The sequence below is a fragment of the Taurulus bubalis genome, assembly GCF_910589615.1.
Source record: "Taurulus bubalis genome assembly, chromosome: 16".
Classification (NCBI taxonomy): Eukaryota; Metazoa; Chordata; class Actinopteri; order Perciformes; family Cottidae; genus Taurulus; species Taurulus bubalis.
This window is the reverse complement of record NC_136604.1, coordinates 13,731,613-13,756,577: the sequence shown is the minus strand read 5'-3', so window position 1 is coordinate 13,756,577 and position 24,965 is coordinate 13,731,613. Positions and strand designations below refer to the sequence as shown.

Genomic DNA, 24,965 nt, shown 5'->3' with positions numbered 1-24,965 from the left:
ACTCAATATTTGCAACACTTTTAAAAAGTTAAAGTAAACAGTCCCATATTGTGACTCAATAGTGTCATTGGACTCTCCTTGTCTCTCTCCATGTCCCCACTTCATAACGCAGGATTTCTGTTATAAATGTGTTGCCTCATAACCCAAGCTGAATTAACCTTGATTACATCATCAGGATTTGTATTTATATCGTGGTGTGTAAAATTGCTTAAAACAGGATCACCAGTGTGATAGGAAAGGGTATCTAAAAAACATTACGTTCTCATGTGCGTTCAGTGAGGGCTGATTTCTAGACCTCATGTATCAATTGCTAGGAAAACAATTCATTTAAATGTCAAAGTCAAGAGTGAATGATGCTCAAATGTCATTGAGCTAGAGGTGAATGTGTGGCTCATTATAGTGACATAAAGACACGCATCCAGTAGTTCTCATTCTGTGTCCGTCTTGTGTCTTTTAACATCCAAATGCAACAATAAGATGGTCACGGAGAAAAACAGATCCAGTACATCCAGTTCAGAAGAAGTGTAAGACATTGCACAGGGAAATAGTGAAGAAATAAAAAAATTATAACAGAATTTTATTAAAGAAGCCCAAGACACACCCTCAACCATTCACAGAGCTGCACCAAAATTAGGCCATAACGCCACCTATTGGCAACCCACAGACTTTAACACTGACTCTTTCACTTTGGAGTGAAAGAGTCGAAACACATAATGGAAACCCAGCAGTGAGTAATCAAACACTCCTACCTGAGCTACAAGGCCAAATTCATTAATTCTCAGCCCGCCCTCACAAACACAAATGGAAGCTAATTGTGCATTGACTGGTTTGCAATGTTTAGCAAACAGAGTAAATATTGTCCGAACCTAGTGACTGGCAATGAACAATCATCAACTCAAGACACACAGTATTCATTAGGGACACTGAAATGTGCCATGAGGGAGAAAAGACACGAGGGAAGTGAAAGAACAAGACAGATGCCTCTTATAAACGGCACTCTGCAGCTCACACACATCATCTATTAGAATGAAAAAGCTAACGAATACAAGCATTGATAACAGAGATTGAACATGTTTGGACAATTTGCTCATTAGCAGGAAGTCTGTGGTGTACAGATACGTAGGCTTTTAATAGATGAGTCTGAATAGTTTGCTACTTCTTGCAAGTGTTTACTGAGATGCATGAGGCCATTAGAGCTAAATTACCTTGCCCTAATTAGGGTTGGTAAAAGTGAAAAGTCTCAAGCAGCTAAGTAATAGTGAATGTCAGTCTTCCTGATTAAGAGAGGTAAGGACTGAAAGTGTGAAGGTTACCACTAAGGTAATGAGGGAATGTCCCTTGCAGTGATAATCATTGGCGCAATATGGATAATTAATTCATCCTGATTTTAGTGCTGTATAAACAAGCTGTATTAGTGGGCTGTTATAGAGTAAAACTCCTCTGGTTGCAAAAAGAAGTCCAATTGTAAAGTCAATGAGAAAATGACCCTACTTCTTACTTGATTTATTACCTCAGTAAACATTGAAAACATGAGTTTATGGTCTCAATCACTAGTTTCAAATATTCTTAATTACACCATGATGTTCATTTGTACATTTTGGTCCCATTTAGAGTGAAATAGATGATAAAGCAGGGAATGCTTTAGGGCGTGGCTACCTTGTGATCGACAGGACGCTACCACAATGTGGTTCGGCCAGGGATTTGAGTTTTTTTTCTTACAACTTTAAACCTTTCACAGTGTTTTCAGGTCATTAAAATAATTTGTTTTGGTTGCCTAAAAATGTCTTATTCTGTGTTCGCTCCACACTCTCGTGTCACCTCTGGTTGCCAGGAGGGTGATTGCCGAAAACCAAGACGGCCAAAAAACAAAATGCCGATAGCCAAAATTCCAAACTTAGGACTACAGCCACGTCTATGAACGTAACTCGGATTCACTATGGATGTTTGTGTCTTTTCCATGCAATTCATTCATTCATTCACGCGCACACAACCTGAAACTTCCTCTGCACAGTAGGACTTTATTTCAGCCTGACAAACACAGAGAGACATTTAGCAGCCAGGAAAGGCTTAGAGAAAGGTTGCGTAAGCATTACTTACTTTGAAAAAAACTCAGCAGTGGAAGAAAAATCACTATTGCTGCAGGAGGGATAGTCATCTCTAGCTTTCAAGTTTCATTAAAAATGTAATATGTTCATCCAAGTTATGACTATCGCCTCTGCAGCATACATCTCTGTGGAGAAAGTCACTTTGAGGTGGATGAGAAGGCAAAATATTGCTATACTGCTCATGAGTTGTACCTACAAAAGGTGGTAAGCACGTTAAAACTATTCATGTTGTAGAAGAATTACTGGTCAGTTATCGTAAAGTAGATCATGTTTTAGAACAGATATGGAGTTTAAATATAAAATATAGTCAATAAAAACCTAAAGATGAAACACAAGCATGTGTGTTCTGTCAACAACACGCAACTAAACTGGGCTTCTGAACTTTTTCTTTTATCAAATCGTTGAAGTCTTGCTGCACGAAAAGGCAATTCGCCCTGAAATGAGCCTCTGCCAGGCATGTTTTAAAGCTGCCAATTAAGTTTGGGTGCTGTGGCAGAACAACAAGTGGTTCTCTTCTCCGATACTACAGAAAGCAAGTCTATCCTACAGCAGACGGCATAGAAGGAAAGACAAAGTAAAGAGAAGGGATAGTTACGTGTCGACACACCAGAAAAGGTGCCAAACAGAGGAAAGTACATGCAGCGCACACACACACACACACACACACACACACACACACACACACACACACACACACACACACACACACACACACACACACACACACACACACAGTCTGCCAGGAGGAAAGGCCGTCAGACTACAGACTCATAGTGAGAATCTGAAAGCTCTATTTCACACACTGATGACTATGAGCCTGTGTGTGTGTGTGTGTGTGTGTGTGTGTGTGTGTGTGTGTGTGTGTGTGTGTGTGTGTGTGTGTGTGTGTGTGTGTGTGTGTGGGGTAAGAATGCCGACATGTATATATTGCTCAACCATAGGAGATGGTCTTTCCATCAGTGGTAGCAGGACAAAGGAATTTGTACGACTTCACAATCCAATAAATATGTGTGCTTTTTCAAATGTGAAAAATAAAAATTCAGCAGCCCCTATAAGCCATGCTCTACTCGGATACTTTCAACTTTCTTCTGTATCTCATTTGCGATAAGGCTGGTATTAATGTAAATCAAGCCTCATAAATCCCCATATTGGACCAAATCAAAGCAGCTCCCGTTATCCAGTGTTATTTTGCTGATCGAAAAACAATGTGTATGTAATGTTTTATTGTCTCTTTTTCATCTCTTGTAGTCTGTGGAACGTAACATGTACAACAGCAAGATGGTGATTGTCGGAAAAAAGACAATACAAATTTAGCTTTAAAAAAAAATGAACACATGAAAGGAGGTATATACTGTAATATTGCTGCTGTAATCCTGCAATTTCCCCACTGCGGGACTAATAAAAGGATTATCTTATCTTATCAGATATTTTACAAAAGCCTTGGAGATTTGAGGTAGACAAACAGGCAGAGGGTGTGTGCATTTAAGCTCAGGTTTGTATTGATGAGCTTGGTGAGAAACATAGATGTGGATTTTCTGCCTGACAGCACACTGGACCAATTACTGTGGCTATTCCAAAGAGGTGCCTGCGGGCTCACTGCCAGAGAGAGAGACAGAGAGAGGATATGTGTGAGAGTTTGTGTACTCTTGGACTTTGCTAACTTGTAGGTCTCACCATTCCACAGGCAACAAAGTCTGGAGCATCGTCTCACTAGACAGATGGCTCTATGGGAAACTGCCAAAAGTGTCAAAGAAGGGGAGGTGAGGAAGGAGTATGTAGGCATGTATGAAAAAGGAGGATAAGTGGAAGCGTGGAAGGAATAGACGTGGCAAAGTACGAAAAAAAAATAGTTTGTAGAGCTGAGGGAGCGATGGAGACAAACAGGTGTGTGAAAGTACACAAGCGTGTCAGAAAGTAGGATAAGTGGGCTCAATCTCCACCGGACTGTGACGATGCAGGGTGCAGATGGGAAAATAACTCTGAGGTCAGTCAGGTACTGTGAGTACCTGACTGACCTCAGAATGACAGCCACTATATAAATGGTCCTGCTGTGAAGCGCGACAAAAACGCAGCTACTGACGTCAAAGGAGTCTGCAAGGCACAAAGGACAAGCTATGGCTATTGGGTACAGGTTCCTTTTTAGCTGAAACGCCATCTATTAACAAAACAAGTCAGGGGTGTTAATAATGTCCCTGTTTGACCTCACACACACACACACACACACACACACACACACACACACACACACACACACACACACACACACACACACACACACACACACACACACACAGTTTTGGACTGAAGGAATGCGTTTGCCCTTGCCATCTTGTTCATAATAGCATATATAATAGCATACATTTCTTGTTTTAAGTCAATATACAGTATGTACTTTATTTCCATGAGAGACTATTTCTAAAAATTAAAGAGAAGGGAGTTTATTTCTGGTTTTTTTTTCATAGAACAGATTTTCAATGGGTCAAAAGTTTAAATACAGTAAACAATGTGTTTTTTTGTGACATTGTCTCGTAATTGTTTCATGCTTCGGGAAGCTTCTACAAGATTCTCACTTTGAGAGGATACGAGAAGATGTGAGAGCATGTTTATAAACCAATCGTCTGCAAGCATAGGGATGTTTTTGAGAGAAAGAGAGGGAGATACTTACTGCTGCCTGTTGTCTCTTCAGCTTGTCCCTGTATTCCTCCAGCTCCTGCAGGTTCAGCTCAGGTGGTAGTTTCTATAATCACACAAACAGATACAAATGTACAACCTTGTTGTTTGTTACATTATATCCCCCAACACGGATGAAAGCTTTTGCAGACACACCCACAAAAACACTGAAATAAAATGTTACTTCTACACAGCTGCATGCCGCTCAGTGTAGTAAACGTCCCTGCAAGGTGTGTGTCAGACAGATAACTAGTCAAGGTAAAAGCATCAAAAGGCATGCTTAATGAGAAAAAAAACAGGCTATCATCCAAGCTAAAAACCCAGAATAAAAATAAGATCGTGCAGAACTTTCTGCATTGCAGCTACAGAGCAGTGTGGCAGGGATTTAAAAACATGGCCACTGGAAACACAACGACAGAGAGAAGGCGGGTGAGTGAGGAGGGGGTCAGTGATTCCTCTCTGCCGAACAAACTAGTACGCTTTTACACCTGCTTAGGGAGGTCCGACATGGCGGAGCACACAGCCGGCCTTATGTCATCTACCACACTCCCCCTCCGAAATCAGGATGTGCTGAACCGACTTAAAGCTACCGTTTACAACAAGACTGCTGGACCTGATGGCAACTGTTGCAGGACTCTCAAGCACATGTGTCAAGCAGCTCAGCAGGGTTCTCCTGCAGCTAGGGACTAAGAGGTGGTCCTGCTGCCATGGAAAACCTCAACAATCATCGGCTTGCGCCCTCTTAAACTCTCTCCAGTTTGGTTACCGAACTAGAATGGGCTGATTCTTAACTGTTCCTGGCTGCTATTTGTAGACATTTCCTCTGCATTTAACACCATGCAGCCTGTCATCCGCAGTCACTCAGTGCAATCTAGACCAAGGGCTTATTTTATGGATTATATTATTTTAAGCAATAAACCTCAGAGAGCCCTTACTAATGGCACGTTATCAGACACACTGATACCAGCCAACTGATACCATCACAAAAGGTGCATCCTATCCTCTCTCCTGTTAACTACTTTCTTATTCATCTTTGTTTTTCTGACCTTTTAAATGCAGTACCAGTATAACACAGTCCCAAACACTTCTTTTGATTTTAATTGGCCTTTTTTACTTGCGCCCCAAATCCAAGTGCGTTTGTGAATTAATAAAGTTGTATTGAATTTAATTGAAAGCAGAACTATGGAAGTATCCTGTGTAGGTGCTCAGGGCCAGAGCACGGATTTCATTGACTAGGCATTCACTGAGGATAGCTGCAGCTCTTCCTCCATTAAAAAATAAAACAAAAATTAATTCAATTCAATTCAATGCCAGATTAGAAGTAAGATTAGTCAAGAAGGTAGAGGGCGTTATTTAGTAAACAGTAAACAAACTCTGCTCAGAAAAGAAGATATTACAAATCCATGGCCCAAAGGATGATAGGTAATTACTTTCCCCTTGACTGAGAGTCTCATTTCAGATGGTGTAGCAATACCAAGATAAATCTAATGAGATTTCACACCCTTCCTCTGTTGAGCGGATGCAATCCATCAATCCAGATGTCAATGGTGCGTATGCAGCTCAGCTGAAGTGTAAGAAACAGCAGCTCAGGTGAGAAAGAGCTCTAACTCTGCCAGTCAGGCAAAGTTCAAAGTGCAGGGAACCATAGATACCATATATTTTCATATTAGAAATGCTGAAAAGTGATGGTTTTGATGGACCTAATATTTAATGGAGGGGCATGCAAAGTCTCTTGTCATCATTTTACAAGTGAGCGTTGCTAATTCAGTCAATGTGCTTGCTCATTCATACAGACAGTATCTGACCTCCAGTTCATGCTGCACCATGTCGAAGGAGTCGTTAGAGAAGTAGACCTCCTCGATGCTGTCGATGATCTCCTGCTCCGCTTGCGGGTCGATGGGCTGCTCCCTCAGCTCCCGCAACTCCTCCTAAAAGAGTTTGACACAGATTGAGAGAGAAAGATAGTGACAAGAGAGAGGGAATTAAAAGATGTCCTTGAAGTAAGCACTTAAGAAAGTTCCAGACACACTGGGACACAAACAGAAGAGGGTCCAAAACAGAGAATTACATCATTTCTTAAGTAATGAAAAGAACAAATATATAATATAAACATCAAAAGACAGAAATGGGGTAATACAGAGAGCAAAAAAAATAAATAGGAAAGATGCTGAGAGAAAGAACAATAAAGGGAATGGAGGAAGGATTAAAAGAAGAAGAAAAAAGTAAAGAGAAGTTTAAGGACACAGGCAAGGATGAAGGACAATGTGAAGAGAGGGCAGAATGAAAACGAGGTAGAAAACAATAAGCAAGGAGAGAGAAAGAGTAGGTGTGTCGTGCAAAAGGAGTGAAGTAGAAAAACATTTGGTTTAGGAGAAGATTGCAGCTTGTTTTGTTGGCTAACTGTCAGAGGAATGGCAGAGAGCCTTGAGAGGAAACACGAGAAGAAAGGGATTCCCCATCAGAGCAACATCAGAGCCGTATTGATTAACATGCTGTGCAATCGTCGTGGCGTATTGCTTCCGTGAGACTTTTAGATGAAGGGTCCCAAGCTCTTATTCCCAACTCATGGGTCAATAACTAAAGTGTGTGATGCCCAGAGTGGAATTTGATTTACTCAGGATCACAAATTGATGCCAAAATTCTGAAAGCGTGCAGTCCTGCTTAGCTAAATGACGTACAGAGGCTGCATTATGATGAAAAAGGTGTTGGCTGATGGAAAATTATAATGTTATGCGTAAACGTAATGTAATTCCATAAAATCATAGTCAACCGATAAAACTCAGCGGATCTTTTTTTTTTTAGGTAAATCTGAACATTTGAATAGCCCTTGTTTTAGACCATTAGGTCCTAAAAGTTGTAAAATGCAATAAAAGTCACATCCAGAGCCGGATCAGAGGCGGGTTTATAGAAAATGCTCTTTAAGCCGCATGGATGAGGAAGATCACCAGAAGATCCAGGTAATTTAATCTGAATCCTATACTTGGAAGTCAAAAATGTTTTTTGCTCGATGCTCCACTGAGCAACTTTCGGCTTTACCTTCATCTCTTTCCATGCATCTTTGAAATGTGTGGTCATTGCGTTTTCGCCCCCAAAAAAGATTTAGCTATACGGCGTTCGTTGCCAGATCTCGGGAAGAGATCTTGCTGAGATAAAGAAAGATCTCGAAAGTACATTTTCTCCATTCTGACACTAAAATCTAATTATAATGCCAGAATGGGGGTCCAATATCTACTTAGATTACTATGGAGCGAAATAATCACTCAACTGTGTGCACGGTCACTTCTCCCATTGGAGTTAATAGACTAATAATAGGCTAATGGTTCTGTCGCTAGTCTCCTAAAAGGGACAAAGTGTTGGAACCCACGTGACACAGAAACAGGAGACTTTCTCCTCTAATAGAGGCATTGGATATTAAATCCCATATATAGAGTGAACATCGCATGCAAGGCAGATTTATGCCGTGAGTGTAAATATTTTATGTAAGGTAATGTTGAGTCTAACAGCCCATTAAAGCACATTGACACTAAGAATAGACAGTAGGTTGAGAAGCAGGCAAACCAGGATGGATGTGGAATTCAAGGATCAATTCAATACAAACTCATACTGCATCAAATATCCATAACATATAGAAATCTCAATCAAAGATCTACACTTCATCTCATATCGACTCTCATGAGATAGCAGACACTGATCAAGAAAACCCTGTTACACACCTGCCTAACCACAAATATTTTCCCAGCTACTATCAGCAAGAAGCATGCAGCAAGACGATGAAGCCTTCCTCCCATGTCGGAGTCTTCCTCTGCGGGTGAGTGCGTCTTGCTAAGTGACATTTATACAGGACCGCTGGTGCGATTTTAATGTTCACAGTAAAATATAGACTCATTTAATTACATTACACAATCAGACTCCCTTTATATACCATATATTTGTTTTATACAAAGGCAATTGTGATGATGCTAATAAAGAATTATAATTATTAATTATAATTAATTATTATGTGTGTGTGTGTGTGTGTGTGTGTGTGTGTGTGTGTGTGTGTGTGTGTGTGTGTGTGTGTGTGTGTGTGTGTGTGTGTGTGTGTGTGTGTGTTGTGCACAGACCTACAGGCAAGTGTGTGCGCTGCCATGTTTGAATGGAGGTAAAGGAGTCAGCAAAGGCCCCCGGGGGAAATGTGTGGGTGAGCGCGTGAGATTGGAAAGGAGGGGTGGAGGTAGGAGATCACACTCTGCCATCAAAAGGGTGGGTGGCAAATCAGCTCAAATGAGGAGGGAAGCAAAAAGGGGAAGGGGGAGGATGAGGTGGATGACTCATTGGTAGCGAAAGTTACAGCGAAAAGAAAGCGAGAGAGGAAAACACAAAATGATGTGAAGTCGCTCGTGTGTGGTTAAGAGCAATTCACCTCCCCTGTGCCAGCGTCTCTCTCTCTTTTCCCTCTCTCAATCTCCCACCTGCAGTGACGTACGAAACTCAAAACATCTTTAAGTGAATGACTCCTTGAGAAGCTACCTCGGGTTAAATAATTCCCTTCTTTGCCCGCGGCTCTGTGAGCACAAAACAAACCAGACGCCCCTGTGCCACACATGTGAAACCCAACATCAGCCGCCGTGAGGCTTTGATCAAAGAACAAACCACCCTTAGCCCCCCCCCCCCCCCTTCGCAAATTAATAAAATTCTCATCTCGTTGCGGAAATTAGAAATATATTTGCATCCAAAGTGTGGGATGATTAACAAGCATTATCAAAGTGAATATGCGTGTGGAGTGCTGATGTTTGAATACAGAAAATCAATTGCAGAACAAAGAGATGCTCCACAACAATTCAATGAAAATTGAATAAACACAAAAGGAGGTTCATGTAAAATCCAGCGAGACATTAGGAGAGAAAGACAGTGAGGAGGGCCAATTATTTCCACTATGGAATCGTTCATTAGATGAACAAATCAAAACATCCTCATTGTGATTACCATTGAACATTTATGCGAACCCAACTGGATGTATATCCTCATCTGCTCCTACACAAGGGCTTAACACCTGTGTCTTCTGGGACATTAGGACACAATCACCAATCTCCAGGCTGCAACACTGATGTCAGCTGCTGGGCTAACGTGCAATAGTGTTGAATTCTAACTTCGAGGTATACAATTCTGTTTCCTTCACTAATTATCCAGCTATTACTGCGTCAAAAGCAAAATGTTCCCTGTATCTGTGATGCCATAAAGTTATTTTTTTTTACATGAGTGAATGGGCAGGCTGCTGGACATATAATTAGAAAATTGTAAGTTTGAGATGTCAAAGTGAGCTGTGTTTCCTCTCAAGAAAGCCTGTGTCAACTAATGACCTCCTCCCAGCATCAGCCTCCATTCTTCAGAAAATGCAAACTGCACATCGGAGGCACTCAGCCAATCATATTCATTCTAAAATTGTAGGAAGCACTACAGCATTGAACAGGCGATGCTCTTGGCATGTGTAAATTAATGCTTTTTGTGGGAACAGAGAATTCTGATGCGATAGAACTGTGATGGGTGAGCTGATGGTGGCCCCTGCTGGTGGGAAATAGTAACTGCATGTACCTGGAGCACTAACAGCAGGTCTTTAAAGGAACCATTTGCCTCAGGGAAACTGAAGCCTCGAGGAAAAACCAACTGTTCCTTCAACAAAGTTCAATAAAACATTTTCACCATCAGACAAATATAGTGTATCTACTTGTTCCAGCGCTTCACTAAAACTGTATAACGCTTTACACTTTAGGGCTGCAACAAACCATTTTAGCTCTACTTATATTTTAGAAATAATCAGATCCAACAGGCCATTTCTGTGGCTGCCTCAATACATCAGCTGGAATATATTGGGTTTCCTGTGCCTCCGTTTATATAAAGGAAACTAGTATGTATTTTATACCTAGAAAGTCTTGTTACCACACAATATGAGATTGTAAAGAGGGACACCATGAAAGGCTCCACATGCTGGAATGGGAGCTATAGCGCACCACAATACCTGCCAACACAATATTTAAAACTGACTCGCAGAGGGACAATAGTTTTGAACAAAAAGGTTTGAAATGAGAAATAAAAGTTTGTTTGTTTTAGCGTGAACATACAGAGCAACTTATACCATTTCAAGAACCTAGAGAAATTGACAATTAACAAAATCATTAAAGAGATAAAAAAAAAGCTTTGATCTATTTAAATTATGTATAACTTATTTTATAAATAGTATTTAAAGAAATTAGATTTTGTTTCACACTTTAAATGCTACAAATGACTTTCAGTATACATCATGGTGTATACCTCATTCTATCATAATCTTTGAGACTAAGGTCAAACTTGTATTTAATAGGCCCTTGGCTCATTGCCCACGCTTACATGTAAATGTATAAAGGGCAGCAGGTACACAGCAGCAGGTGAGCAAGGGGGTCAGATTGTCTTTGAGAGACTGTTTCCCCTGAGGGTAAACTGCTGCTAGAGCCAAGAGTCTGACTTCTGTCTCTATATATCCAACCTGACATCTGTGAAAGGAGCCAAATTAAATGTCTCACCTCAGCAGCTATTAGGTCCGTCTGTTGGCAAGAAGCTGGCGATACAATACGCATCATAATACAGGGGTTACCATGCAAACGATATACTGCAAGCAAGGCGAGGTATTGTCTTTTTTTTTATACAATTTTAAGAAAACTGTAATAGAATGGAGAACACACTGCCATATGAATAAAATCTGAGGGGAAAAAAGTTTATGTTTTTATGCATTCACAGTGGAAACTGCATAACTTCCATTTACCACAGTCCCTGTGATCTAACATCACAGCACCATTATTTGGACAATCTGACCCACTTTCTGCCACAAATCTTTGCATGTAAACTATCAATTACAAATGTATAGTGTTTTTGAGAATCTATACTGTGTCACAAAACATAACATATATATCAATACACTTATACTATTGATATTGCAGTTACGCACAGTAACATTATATAATAGACACCATATTACAGATTTGCACCAGTCAGTTTAAGTGCATTAACCTTTGTAATAACCAGCACAGGGAAAACTTTATTATGTAGATCTATTAAAAAGTACAACATAATTTCAATGTTTGGCCTGACAAAGATTTGACAGATGTCTTTACAGAACAGCAGAAACTAAACTGCTTCACCAGGTGCACAGTATGTGGAACGGAGCAAAAATTGCAGAAAATATCCGTCGCCACTTCCTGTTAATGACCACAGCAAACCAAGTGAGGTATCTCTGGTGAGATCACAAGCAGAGCGGAAATGACTCATCAATTAACTGATCGGCCCCTTGAATTCATACATCAGTATGTCAGTGTGCATGTGAATAGATGCTTTGGATACACATGCAGTCCATTTGCCTTCCCACACATACATCTACAACTTCAGGCTATCCGGTGTACTTCATGTTTATCCCTGCGTATCATTCATACTCCATCAACCTTTCAAGTCATGTCCAAATAATGACATGACAGCATCAATTCTCAGTCATCCCCTGCATCAGGCTCCTCCCTCCTACAGCAAGCCAGATGTTGCTGTCAGCTCCTTGCGGATGATAAATTATGTGAATCATGGCTAAAATGGTTGGAAGCACACAGCTGGTACCAAGCAGTAAGTATACAGCAAGTAATAAAGATACACGCATGCAGTCAGGTGTCTTGGTCTCACTCTCCTGAACAGAGCAGTGGCTTAAGTAATGCAGTGTTCCCCACAGTGGCAGTGACCGGAACATATTGAGAGGATTAGTCACTTTTAATCAAAGAGGTTTCAGTGTATACAAAGCCTGCGTGGGCTCCCATTTCATTTCCCTGAAAGCTGAAAGGCCCCGCTGCAAAGTAAATAAAGTGCATAGTATCATCAAATAATATACCTGTGTTTTGTCTGAACACACAATATGCAGGTGTTGGCAGTTCACACAGAAGACTTAATTCATCTGTGAAATTTAGAGGGAGGCTGAAGTGAATATAATCCATAGAATCTAAACTAGGTCTTTCTCATTGTTCTGTCTGCTTATACTATTGGAGCCTCAAATCACATAAGCCAAACAAAGCAAGCAGGTGCAATAATATCAAAAGTCATTCTTGGTGGCCAAGATTCCAACAAAGGTGAACATGTCAGGCCTAAAACCAGGGTGTTCGATGTCTGCATATCCAGTTTGGCCACATTACTCGTTACCAATCCCAAAGCCAGGAGGGGAGATGTGCATCCAATGAAGAGAAACTAATTATCCTGAGGCATTCCTCTCTGTGTTCGTTCAGGCTCTAATTACACCTGGAGAATAAATGACTGCTTATCTTATCTAAACTTGATCTGTGTGGTTTTCTGCAATAACAGGTTTACAACAACAGACTTGTATATTGTCTAAACCAATATGATACAAGAACCTCAACTTATTAGATCATTAAATAATATATTTCTTGTCAACCATGATACTGTTTAATGTGACAATAGCATCAAGCACAAGCCCTATCTAAATACAAATAAATATATAATTGATGTGAAAGAGCCGATCAGAGGAGAGACTGTACTTTCCTTTTTCTTTTCTCATGACAACAAGACTTTGGGAATGAAAATTGAAATGAATGAAACTTCTCTTAGCTTCATCTTTCTCAACTCTCACAGATGAATAGCGCTTCATTTGAATCTCATCTGTTGCTGTGTTTTTCAACCGAGGCAGAAAATACTCAAAGCACACCACGAAGAAAGTAACATTCACATTAAGGCCAAACTACAACAACAAGCAAAACAATGTCAACCGTTAAACGCCCAGTGTTTCAAAAGGAGAGAGATTAAATGTCCGGTTAAATCAACCGAGCTGATATCGCGCTGCACTGAATAATTGGAGTTGGTCACCTTCCAAACTGTACGCACACATTAATAGAAGGTCACTACTATGGAGGCAAAGTCAAAGCCACCAGGGAGCAGTCCATTGAGGTGTTAGTGAGTAAGGGACTATACATTATATAGATCCACTCTGCGGCTTCGCTATGTCTGCTCTTAGCAAATTGAATTTGTACAAGTGAGTAATGACAAATGTTTCCTGTGACTAAGCACGACTGATTGCATTTTCAAACGCGGCCATGGAAACACGCTAAAATATTATAACAGCAGATCATATTTCACACTCCTGGTGTTAGGACTGATGTGTAGTGTGTCCTCAAGTCACACAAATGGGAGTCATCTGTGTCTTTGCATCACTGTCTTAAAAAAAAAACAGTAGGTGGTGTGCAACCGATTTAACGGAAGCAATTTAACGCATAATAACACATTGCGAACAACGTGTCTAACTCACAGATTATACAATAACTCTAGTTCAAATCTAAAACCATCCTGAGACACATTCAATTGTGTTGTATCCCTACTGTCGATGTAACTGCTTCTCAGTTTGACTGCACTTGGCTTCTATTAATAATATGCATCGTCAAGTTGCCCAAAATGGTAACTTCATTCACAACAAAAAGACCGTAGATAAGACGACAGTCCAGAAGTCTTCTTTTTGACTTTACCTGTGTTTTGAAAGGTATGAAATAACAGCAGCATCCGTTTTTCAGTTGTCTTCCAGGAAGCACTAATCTCCTCAGATCTAACTACATGATGAAAATAGGTACACATAGGACAGGTATATCTACCTTTTACTACTTGAACATGTCATTGGCTGTGGCTAAGCTGAGAGAGATGTTGATTTTAAAAGGAAATGCAGCACAAATGCATCCACAACACAACAGCTAAAACTGAAAGCTGCAGCTTACCTTGCTCGGGATCCTCAGGTTCTCCACAGGACTGAGGTCTGCCATGCTTTCCTGGGGGCTCTTCAGGCCCTGTCAAAACAAGAGTCACTATTAGACTTCAAAAAGAGCCCCAAAAAGTCAAGTCACCTCAACGGTTTTCACAATTGTAACCTGCCCCCGTTCAGCACACTACCGCATACAACATAAAGTGGAAGCGACGGACAGATGTGTGACAAAGATATGCTCTGTTGTGTAGTGGAGTCTAACATTACTGCAGTGCAAGATGAGAACTTCCCCAACCGCCCAGTTCCCACTATTGTTGTGCTCGTCTCGGGGTAAATTCTTATTACTGGGTATTCCTGTCACTGTGCCTTCACTGTCTTCGCGTCAGGGTTAACATTGTTCGTGTTTGTGACGCAGCCGTTCAATACGCTGCTGTTATCCGGGCTGAATGTGCCCGTTAATGAGCCTCACGACGAGCTGTCAAATCAGCCAGTTGGCCTCGCGAGCTAGCATGCTAGCTAGCTAGCCGCAGTTGTCAAAGACAAACGGCTGGCAGCTCAGTTGTCGGAGAGCTGCCTTGCTCACCTGCCGCGCCATCAGAGACTTTATCTTCTGCATCGTAAATCCAACTTGTGGCGGTGGACAAATAAATGGACAAAGTTGCACGTTTTGTTCTGTTGTTAACGATGAGGCTCCATCACTACGAGAGGGAAGCCATAGTTGACCGTCACGTGACTGGTACGGCAGGAACGAGGAAATCCCTACGCATGCTGGGAAAGGTAGTTTTTTATTAAGAGGAGCGTTTGTGACCCCCCTCAATTATAATAATCCTATATTATTATATACTGTAATATTACAAGGGTCATTGTTCTACATCATCAGTATTTATAATGTTTTGAATGCCGAATTTTTAATTGACTTTATAGCTTCTTTTATCCAAGTTGAGGATATGAGTATATTTGAGCACATATAACTACCTCAACTATAGCTTTCTGTATAATTTAATATATATGATATTTAGTTGCTGACATAATGTTATTCAGTATGTATAATTTAGTCTCAAACAGGTTAATAAATATATATATATATATAACTTTGTTTTAGTTATTTTTTGTGTGCAGCTGCATTATTTAGCAAACCACATTTCTTTTTCTGATATGTTATTTTGTCAAGCTATACATGACCCAATGTCATGAAGCTCCTTCTCTGCCAAGTAATTAGACTTAGCTCTGCCTTGTTCAAAATAATGACAAAAATTATGTACGCAAACTCATTCAGCCTGTTTTGTAATTGCCCCCTTGGGTGTTATTGCAAGCAGCGCTTGGTTAAAAGCAGGTAACATGCAGCAGTCAGCAGGCACCGTGAGTTCTAGTTCCTGGTTAATGAAGCCTCAGGCTATTTCCCAGTCAAATGAAGGCAAGGTCTCTCTCCTTAGGTGCATTTACTCCACTGTTGTTTGTTAGGCAGTCATCCACAGTGCAGAACCTCCCTTAAAGCATACACTGAGACGGAACAGATGGCAACCTCTACCCGGAGATGCCACCACGAAGACACTGCACACTCAGTTGGTCATATCATCAGCTATAAGTAGAGCTAGTTTCATTCAAATGCGTGTAATTTTTGCAAGGGAGCATCATGATAAGCATGCTTATGAACCTCGTACTGAGGGCTGCAGAATGTTATGGAGTTCAGGTTTAGTATCCAGTGAACAAGCAAACTAATGTGCAATAATTTGTCTTGTCATATATATTGTCAATGATTTCCATAGTTTCGTTTATTTAGTTTTAACTAATAAGTCCATAGTCTTCTTTTGAAACGAACCACCTAAGGGCCAAATCAATTAAAATGTTTTTATTTTAAGAGTTTAAAACATGTCAATTATAAATCTTACAGCTTGTGAATTTGGATGTTTTTGTGCTGCAGCAATTTATATGAATTTGAACAGAAGCACTCAGCACATGAGTGACACAATGGGGACAACACAATACTTTGGTAAAAAGCTGGATCCTAGGTGGTACATTAATTGTGGGGAAAATAACAGAAAAGTGAGAGCACAGAATTCTCTAATAAATTGTGTAAATTGCATATAAATTCTGACCTATATTTTCTAAACAAACACTCTTGTGTCTGTGTCTATTTCCTTCTCATTCCTCTACCTCTCTTTTACACACACACATGCAGACAAGCAAGCACACACATTTTTTAAATACTCGTGACAGGGTGTCAGCAGGAGCAGGTGGAGGGCACTCTGCCACACGCTGAACCATCCGTCTGTTGCTGCCTGTCTCCATATCACGCCAGGTACACAGCAGACCAATGCAACAAGGCTGAGAGCAACGAGCACTCTGCAGCAACTTGAGACAACAAACACAACTCAAACACTTGCGAAAAGAGAGATAGCTGCCAAGACATTAGACAAAGATGGACTGTTAAGCAGCAGAACAACTGACACCTTCGCTGGCTTCAGATATTTGTTTGTTTTTTCAGGATTTGTGATTGAGAAAGTGTTCATTTCAAGCCATTAGTGCAATTGCCATTCTATGAAAAAGACATATAAAGTGCAAATATAAATGCAGAAATGAAGTATGCATATTTGAAAATGACCCAGAATAGTAAACAGTTATATCTTTAATAAAGTACAAAACAAGCATGTGAATCCAAACTGTACAATAATTTATGAATCGTTAATCCTTTTCCTTGTTTCAGCATTTCATTACATGATGAGCAGAAAAAAATGCTACATTTATGGAAACAAGGTTAAGTGTTTCTATGGGAATAAATAGATCGGAGAAAAACAGAAATAGAATAAAGAATCTGACGTATAATCCATGTACAATATTTACAATGACCCTAAATATATTTCACGCATTCATCATAAGACATCATAACACTCTCATTGGCGGGAATATTAAATTAGAAATATATTATTGAGATGGCAAATACAACTCAAGTAATTAAAATGTTTGGGTACCTTATAGGTACCTCATAAGATTATGCTTGAGTCTAACTTGCTTGGTTTAATATGATCAAAAGTTTCGAAAGAAGAAAGCTAAATTGTTTTAACTTCTTCGGTACTTTCACATAAAAAAAATGTAAAAAAAACATTTAAGCCATACACACACTTTCATCTCACAATAATGTCAACAAAAGTCATTTAACATCCGTCCCAAACTGTGGACAGTAACAGTGCACGATCTAATTGTATACTCACACAAGCCCCTGTCATCCCATGTGCAAAAAATGGCCCACCAAAGCCAGAGTTTCATGCTTTGATAGCAGAGAATAAAGTTACTCTTCAAGTGAAATGACTGACAGTTCCATCTCAACTCTCCAACTTAATTCAACAAACTGTGACTGGGAGTTTCAGGAGCATGTCTGATCACATCGTAGATGGTGGTGTGCATATCCTGAATGGACTCGAGGCGAGCCAGAGATCTGCATGATGCCTGCAGGACAGATTCATGGGCACATTTCAAAAACTGCACACAACTTTTCAACAATAGATAAAAAGCTTAAATTATTGGGTTATTACTGAATCCATGTGGATGTACAACATGTTAAATACCTGTGCTGATTCCATTTTCCCAGGTATAGAGACAAACTCGTAGATGCCAAAGTCTTCGGTTGCATCTTCATGACCTGTTAATACACATGCTTCAATGTCAGACCAGTGGATTAGTATCTATGTGTTATACTTTACTTGAGGATGATAAATCACCGAATGTAATGACACCATTAAACTGCTTTCCAGTTGGAATCAATGAGACACCCTAACCTTGTTTACCTTTCTGCTTAAGCTCCTCCTAACCCAAACCTGTTTTTTAGGAATGACTTTCAGTTTAATGGAAAACCGAGGACTTGTTCATCCCTATAACCACCTCAAAATATGATGTCATATATATGCACATATGTAAATATGATGGCATGAGGCTTACTCTATAATCAAAGTGTCCATAATAAGCAGGTAAAAACAAGCAGTCGCTCACCTGAACGATGTGGTCGTTTCTGCTCTGAAAGCGGTCTGCCAAAAACAGGAGAATATAGCTGTTAGTTAAAGTATACATAATGCACATTCAAAATGAAATTGCATAGGTGTGTATTGATTTCATATTCAAGTTTATTACCTGTTGTAAATGCTCATAAGCACTGTTGATAATGGAGAGGAAGAGACAGTGGGAAATAATTATTTACAAATACAGAAGTGACACTTTTTTATATTACCTTGCCTTATTCAAATGCAGTAGATACTGTGCCATGGTTACATTCAGTTTGACTGACATTTGCAACTTATTTACATTCATGATTAACATCAACATGTAAGAAATCATTGTAGCAAGCTGTTAGCGTTGTTTCACGCATCTCATTCAGATTTTAAACATGGAACATGTTAAACAGGGTGCAGGATTCACTGCTCCAAAACCACCTCTGTCAAAGCAGCAGAATTAGACATTACCTCTCTTTGGATGGCAGTTTCTCCTGAGGAAGAACAGCAGCATACAGCCGATGACGAACAAAGAGCAGATAATGGCTGCCAGAGGGGATACAGAGTTGCCTTGGGTGTGCCTTTCTTTCCCTGCAAACAAATACAGGAGGGACTCTGATATTAACACTCATTGTTAGACAAGCTGGCTCTAGGGATGGCAATGGGATGCATTTTGTTTATGACCAAATATCTGCAAAACTAATGACACTCCCAGCCTCAGCTGCACATTGCTCATAAGCAAATTGCATGCTTCTTGGCTAAACTAAAATACAACCTGTTAAATAGTATCTGTTTATCATCAGCACGTTAGCATTGTCACTGTTAGCATGTTAGCCTGCTCCTTTTAGCATTTAGCCTCAAGCAACAGGTCCTCATGCAGCAGCGAGCACCGCCCATCTTATTAAAAGGTTAGCCATCAGAGGCTTCTTTGGTAATGTTTATGAGAGATTTTGCTGCCACTAAAACATAGATGCTGTCGTGACTGCCAATGACTCAGTAAACAGCATTTTAAATCATAGGCAGTATCAACATCAGCCATCAGTGAGCCTTTCCCAGTATCACCAAGACTACAGATTAATGTTGCATTTGGCACACAGAAACTCTACATGCTATAAAACTTAGTCAACAAATACGACAGCTGTTATCCACTGTTTACTTTCCCAGCAACTGAGCTTTAATACAGGCTGCAAGCGCTGGAACCTAGCAACAAAGATAAAACTCCAGTTTCATAATAGCCATGTAAATTTCATGTTATATCCATAACCTGGTTGGACTTTTTACACACTGGTAAAGTATTTTATCCACCCACATGTTCCCAAAGCTGGATGGGCTGTTTGTCATTGTCAAGATAAATCTCTCATAGCTCATAAACCTCTTCTGCTTTTGGCATGACACAGTGTTAACAGAGTGTTTATCTCAGAGGATTCCCAAAATCTCCCCACGCTCTGCTCTTTCCTGCCTTGGTCCACCCTCTACCCACCTAAGCTGGCCACCACCAGAGTAAACTGGGCCTCGTTCTGCTTCTGCGTCACGTTGTTGAAGGCGCGGCATAGGTACTCTTCTGTCTGGGCCAGTTTGTAGGAGCGCACCTCCAGCCGTGGGCCCTCAGTGATGACCTGGGTGGCGTTGCGGCTCTTGGAGATCCAGACGTAGCTGTTGGGTGGGTTGGAGTCAGCCTGGCATTCAAAGAACGTCAGCTCTCCAGGGTTGATGGTGAACACTTCCCCTGTCCGCAGGCCCTGGCCCGAGTTCACCTCCAGGTTGTATGGGCCATCTGCAGGGGCAAGAGTGGGTCAGCGAAACATGACAGTTTGCTGGTTTGTTATGGTCATAAGTTCGATCATCAGTCCAGCAGCCTGAGATTTTGTGCCCTTGAACACAAACATATAACCAAGAAAACAGCAATAAGAATGTGATAAGAAAATATGAAAACAACTTTGTATATTAATGACATCTTGTGAAAAGCTTAATTTAATTTAGGGTTGAATTTGGTACTGATAAATGGAAAGAAATAATGTCATACAATTTAATTATAACCACAATAGATGTATCTTCTTTTTTTTAATGGTGCCATCGTCACTGTATTTCTGTTATAATTCTGTGAAGATAGATTTTCACTGTAACAAAACACATGTTAGTGGTAGCCTAGATATTGCAGTTCTAATTTGTTGCATCAAAATTAAATCTTTGGGTTAATGTGTTTTGATGTTTGACGATGTCAAACTCGAAATATGACTTTGAGATAATGAATAAATCTTTGTCAGTCATACACCAAGATTACTAAAAACTGTCAAAGAAACAGAAAACTGAAGGAGGGATTTTAATTAATGTTAATGCATCTACTTTCCGCAGGGAGCTACTGAAAGCCAACACGGACATGCTCTGCCTATGCAAACAGATTATGTCACACAAATGTTCCACATCCTTGGCGTCCCATCAATACAGAAACATTCGTTTTGTGAAAATTAAAACACATTAAAATGAATCCATTGAAAATGAGTTAAACACAACAAAAACAAAAGAAACGATAATAGACTTCAGGAGAGCTAGGCGGGTGGAGCACGCTGCCCTCTGTGTACGTGGAGAGGAGGTGGAGAGGGTGGACTGCTTCACATAACTCGTGCAGCTGAGGCTGGGAGTGTCATTAGTTTTGCAGATATTTGGTCATAAACAAAATACATCCCGTTCTAACATACCATACCTTCACATATATCTACCATCTGGTGGGGAAGGCCCAGCAGAGGCTCACCTTCCTCAACACCTGCTGATAAACTTCTACCGGGCGACCAGTGAGAGCCTCCTGACCTACTGCTGCACTGTGTGGTTTGCTAGGTGCACAGTGGAGGACAGGAGGGATCTGCAGCGGGTGGTGAGGATGGCAGAAAGAGTGATTGGGACCACATTATGTAAGAGCTGCTAAACTGTTTTTCGTTGTTTTTGACAATGACATTAAAGTATTCCATTCTTCTATTCTATTATGTTCTGGGTGCAACTTCGAAAAAACAGGTCAGTTTATCAGGGTATCTACATGTTTTATGACAGAACAGAGGAGCTCTGTGAGATAAGTCTGCTCACATGCAAATACCCTTAACATGTCGTTTTCAGTTGTCAGAAAGTAGTCTGATCTCAATGACATTTACATATGACCTACCGCAGTACAAAAAGAGAGAGAAACAACAATAGATCTATGGTGTTTGTATTACAGGAGCTTTTACATAATACTTAATGTTAATACATTTGCTTCCAGTATGTGTCAAATTCAAAATACTTATATGTGTAATAAATCACACCTATTGGCTTACTTGTCTTTATGGTAGTTCTCTGTTTGGTTCATTTAGATTGATCCTGCCTAATTACTGGTAGAATGAAGTTTATACCTGTCATGTTGGAGATTTTGACAAAGTCTGATTCGAGTCAGTTATTAATTAAGGACTTAATTTTTGCTGTGAACTACCATTTGTGGTGTTCATAGCTACTTTCACAGTAAAAAAAAAAGTGATCAAAGTGTTTATGCGTTTGAGAAGCTGCTGGCTATGATACGGCAAAGTTCATCTCCTTATATTAAAAGAGCCTCATTGCAATTCTCTGGGTACTAGTTGGGTACTACATTTGCAGTTTCCGGTGGGCTTGGTGCAGGGACAGACAGGTAGAAGGAAAAGACGAATGCAGATGGATACTCACAATAGACGTTGAGTTCCACAGACCTGCTGTACCGCCCCTTGCTCACAGCATTGCTAGCCACACAGTGGTAAGTCCCCTTGTCCTCTTTCCTCACAGGACTGATTAACAATGTAGAGTTATCATGGGAGAAGTGGTATCCGTCAATGGGACCTAGTGCACCGTTGTCCCTCAGCCACTGGAACACGACTCGTGTTCCTCTCTCCACAGAACAAGTCCAGGTTACATTTGCCTTGTCCTCAACCACCGCATATGATGGTCTCTTCTCAATAACTGGAGTGGACACAGGGACTAAGGAATAGACAAAGAAGTTAGGCCTGAGTCCAGAGATGACATCGGTCCAACTGATGACATGCAACAGGAAAGTACTCACCGTCCACTGTTACGTGCACAGTTCTCTCTTCCTTGAAAACTTGCCCTGTCTTGTTATGAAACGCTATGTTGAGGTTCAGGTGGTAATCCCCCTCATCGTCCTGGTTCAATTTGCAGATTAGCAAAGACACATTCAGTGCTTCAAAGAGGAGGCGGTTGCGGTACATCATGTCAGTGATTGACGTCTCTTTGGTGAACGTCACCAGCGTGGTTCTGATGCCGCTCGGCCCGGTGTGGGACCAAGTTCCCTGGATCTCAAAGTCTTCCAGTGGGAAGCGAGTCTCAACGGACAGCAGCACAGACTTCCCTTCAATACCATGATGGTTGGATGAAGGGACGTGGATGAACTCAGAGCTGACGTCTGATTTGGTGAAGTTGGCAGAGATAAGAAGAGGAGGAAGGAAACAAAGACAGTTATTGCACAATCACTGGAGGTGTGTGTGTGTGTGTGTGTGTATGTATGTGTGTGTGTGTGTGTGTGTGTGTGTGTGTGTGTGTGTGTGTGTGTGTGTGTATGTGTGTGTGTGTGTGTGTGTGTGTGTGTGTGTGTGTGTGTGTGTGTGTGTGTGTGTGTGTGTGTGTGTGTGTGTGTGTGTGATTAACAGACAAAGTGCTGCCATGTCCAGAGTGTCTGCTAGTTAGTCTTCTGGCTGTGTTTCTGTTGGTTTATCACTTACCCATTACACGTAGCCATTTTGTCAATTGCTAGTATAAAGATGTTGATTAATGTAACTTTTTATAAACCAAGCACCACTAGGGTTGTCACATATCAGATTTTTGTGTGATTATTGTGGCCAAAATAATCGCAATATTTATACATTATTTGAAAAATAATAATGCCAATGCTCGTATATCTCGATGCCTCTAATACTGTACATACTGTCTGCTAAGTACACAACCTAACAAACAAAAAATAAAGACCATAACACGGATATAAATCAATTCAATCTGGATTCAATCAAACATATTGCACATACAAAATGTTGTCTAAGTATTTTTTTTTTTACAAAGAAAAGCTAAAAGGATATATGGCATAGGTATATCGTGAACAGTATATCAATACTGCAAAAAAACACAGGTATGATTGTGCTATTGATTAAATGGAGAGATGGTGACAATATGAAAGCAAAAATAGGGCTATTTTCATTTTAAGATTAACCAATTTTGGTTGTGTCTGACTAATCTCATAGTCTATATCCTCGTCTTCAGATGGTCCAGGTCCTGAAACTGCCGTGGGTTAATATTGACCCAGCTCACTACAGATTGTCATTCTTGCCAAACAAGGATCAGGCCTGTCTCTTTGATGCCGACTCGCTAAACAAACACTTGGGCTGTCTGAAGTCACTAGATAACCGTTGATCTATTGCACCAGGCTGTCTGTTAAAGCCCTGACTTGAGTTGCCAGGGCAGTTAACGTGCAGGTAACCAGCTCGAAGTAACTTGGAACAATGACACCAAGAAAATGTCTGTTTTTCAGCAGCTATTGTCATTTCAGCTGGAAGTTTTACCTGACATATTAATACGCTTACTCAGTATGTTGCACAGCTGAAATAATCCCCTCTATAATTAATATAACATCATTTTCTTCTATCGCCATACATTACATTTCAAGGCTCAGAGCTGCAACCTGGTGGTTTAAATTGACAGAACTGTTTTGACACCTTCAAACTTCCCTTTCTGGGTATTACTTTTTGACAGTTTGAAGATAAAAAGTGAGCGACTGAGTTTGGATGCCAGGTTGAGATAGCGGCAGCATGTGAGTAGGCAGATATGTGAAACAAACTCACTAGAAACCTCTCACTTTTCTCTAACTTGTGTCCCTTTGTCTCACTTCTGGCTGTCTATCCTCTTTTTTTCAGTTGCAGCATTAAGACTTGGAGGCGGTGGAAAATATTCATAAGAAACTGTAAATTTGCTATATGATCTCACATAATTTAGGTGTGTTACATCTTATGTCATAAAATCTTCAATGAAACTAGAGGAAAACTCAGAAAAGTGATTTTTATTCTCTCCTTCTCACCATATCCCTCCTCCCATCTCTACCATCTAACCTAAAATCTCTTTTTTTTCTCTGTCACCCACCCCTCTTCCCTCCCCTCTGACCCGTCCACACTTCTTCCCTGGAGACGTCCAGCTGGTGTCAGCCAGGTCCCTGGTGTTTACTGCCCAGCATGCTCATCACAATAGATTCGCTGTGTGTCTGGTGTCATGTCCTAAATAATGCAGACGCCCCATCGACATGTTCCACTCTAGCAGGCCTGCAGGCCAGTTTGAGTTTGTGTGTGTGTGTGTGTGTGTGTGTGTGTGTGTGTCAGGTCAGTAGCAGGAGTGTGCCTGTGTTTACACCAGCTGAGATCCGGCGAAAAGGCAGAATGAGGAGGAGTGTGCCGAGCCCGCTCCTTCCTTGTTGTCCCCAAACAA

General features: G+C 40.6%; 2 protein-coding genes across 5 annotated transcripts in view; both read right to left on the bottom strand.

Moving 5' to 3' along the window:
* vps50 (VPS50 subunit of EARP/GARPII complex) overlaps positions 1-15,130 on the bottom strand; it is a gene marked incomplete at its 5' end in the record, with an annotated part of 91,130 nt that extends 76,000 nt beyond the window's left edge. For all 4 annotated transcript variants that reach the window (XM_079232182.1, XM_079232183.1, XM_079232184.1 and 1 more), the window contains 4 exons: positions 4,771-4,842; positions 6,581-6,703; positions 14,531-14,599; positions 15,098-15,130. In XM_079232182.1, coding sequence (XP_079088308.1) covers positions 4,771-4,842; positions 6,581-6,703; positions 14,531-14,599; positions 15,098-15,130 — 297 coding nt within the window. The remainder of the gene's footprint in view (positions 1-4,770; positions 4,843-6,580; positions 6,704-14,530; positions 14,600-15,097) is intronic.
* A 2,077-nt stretch (positions 15,131-17,207) lies between these two features.
* Positions 17,208-23,225, bottom strand: hepacam2 (HEPACAM family member 2; the record flags this gene model as incomplete). The annotated part of the gene is made up of 9 exons (XM_079231657.1): positions 17,208-17,958; positions 18,078-18,151; positions 18,499-18,533; positions 18,637-18,658; positions 18,966-19,085; positions 19,975-20,268; positions 22,176-22,463; positions 22,546-22,905; positions 23,222-23,225. 9 exons carry the CDS (start codon positions 23,223-23,225, stop codon positions 17,848-17,850), a joined length of 1,308 nt encoding a protein of 435 aa, XP_079087783.1. The 3' UTR covers positions 17,208-17,847.
* Positions 23,226-24,965: the final 1,740 nt, after the last annotated feature.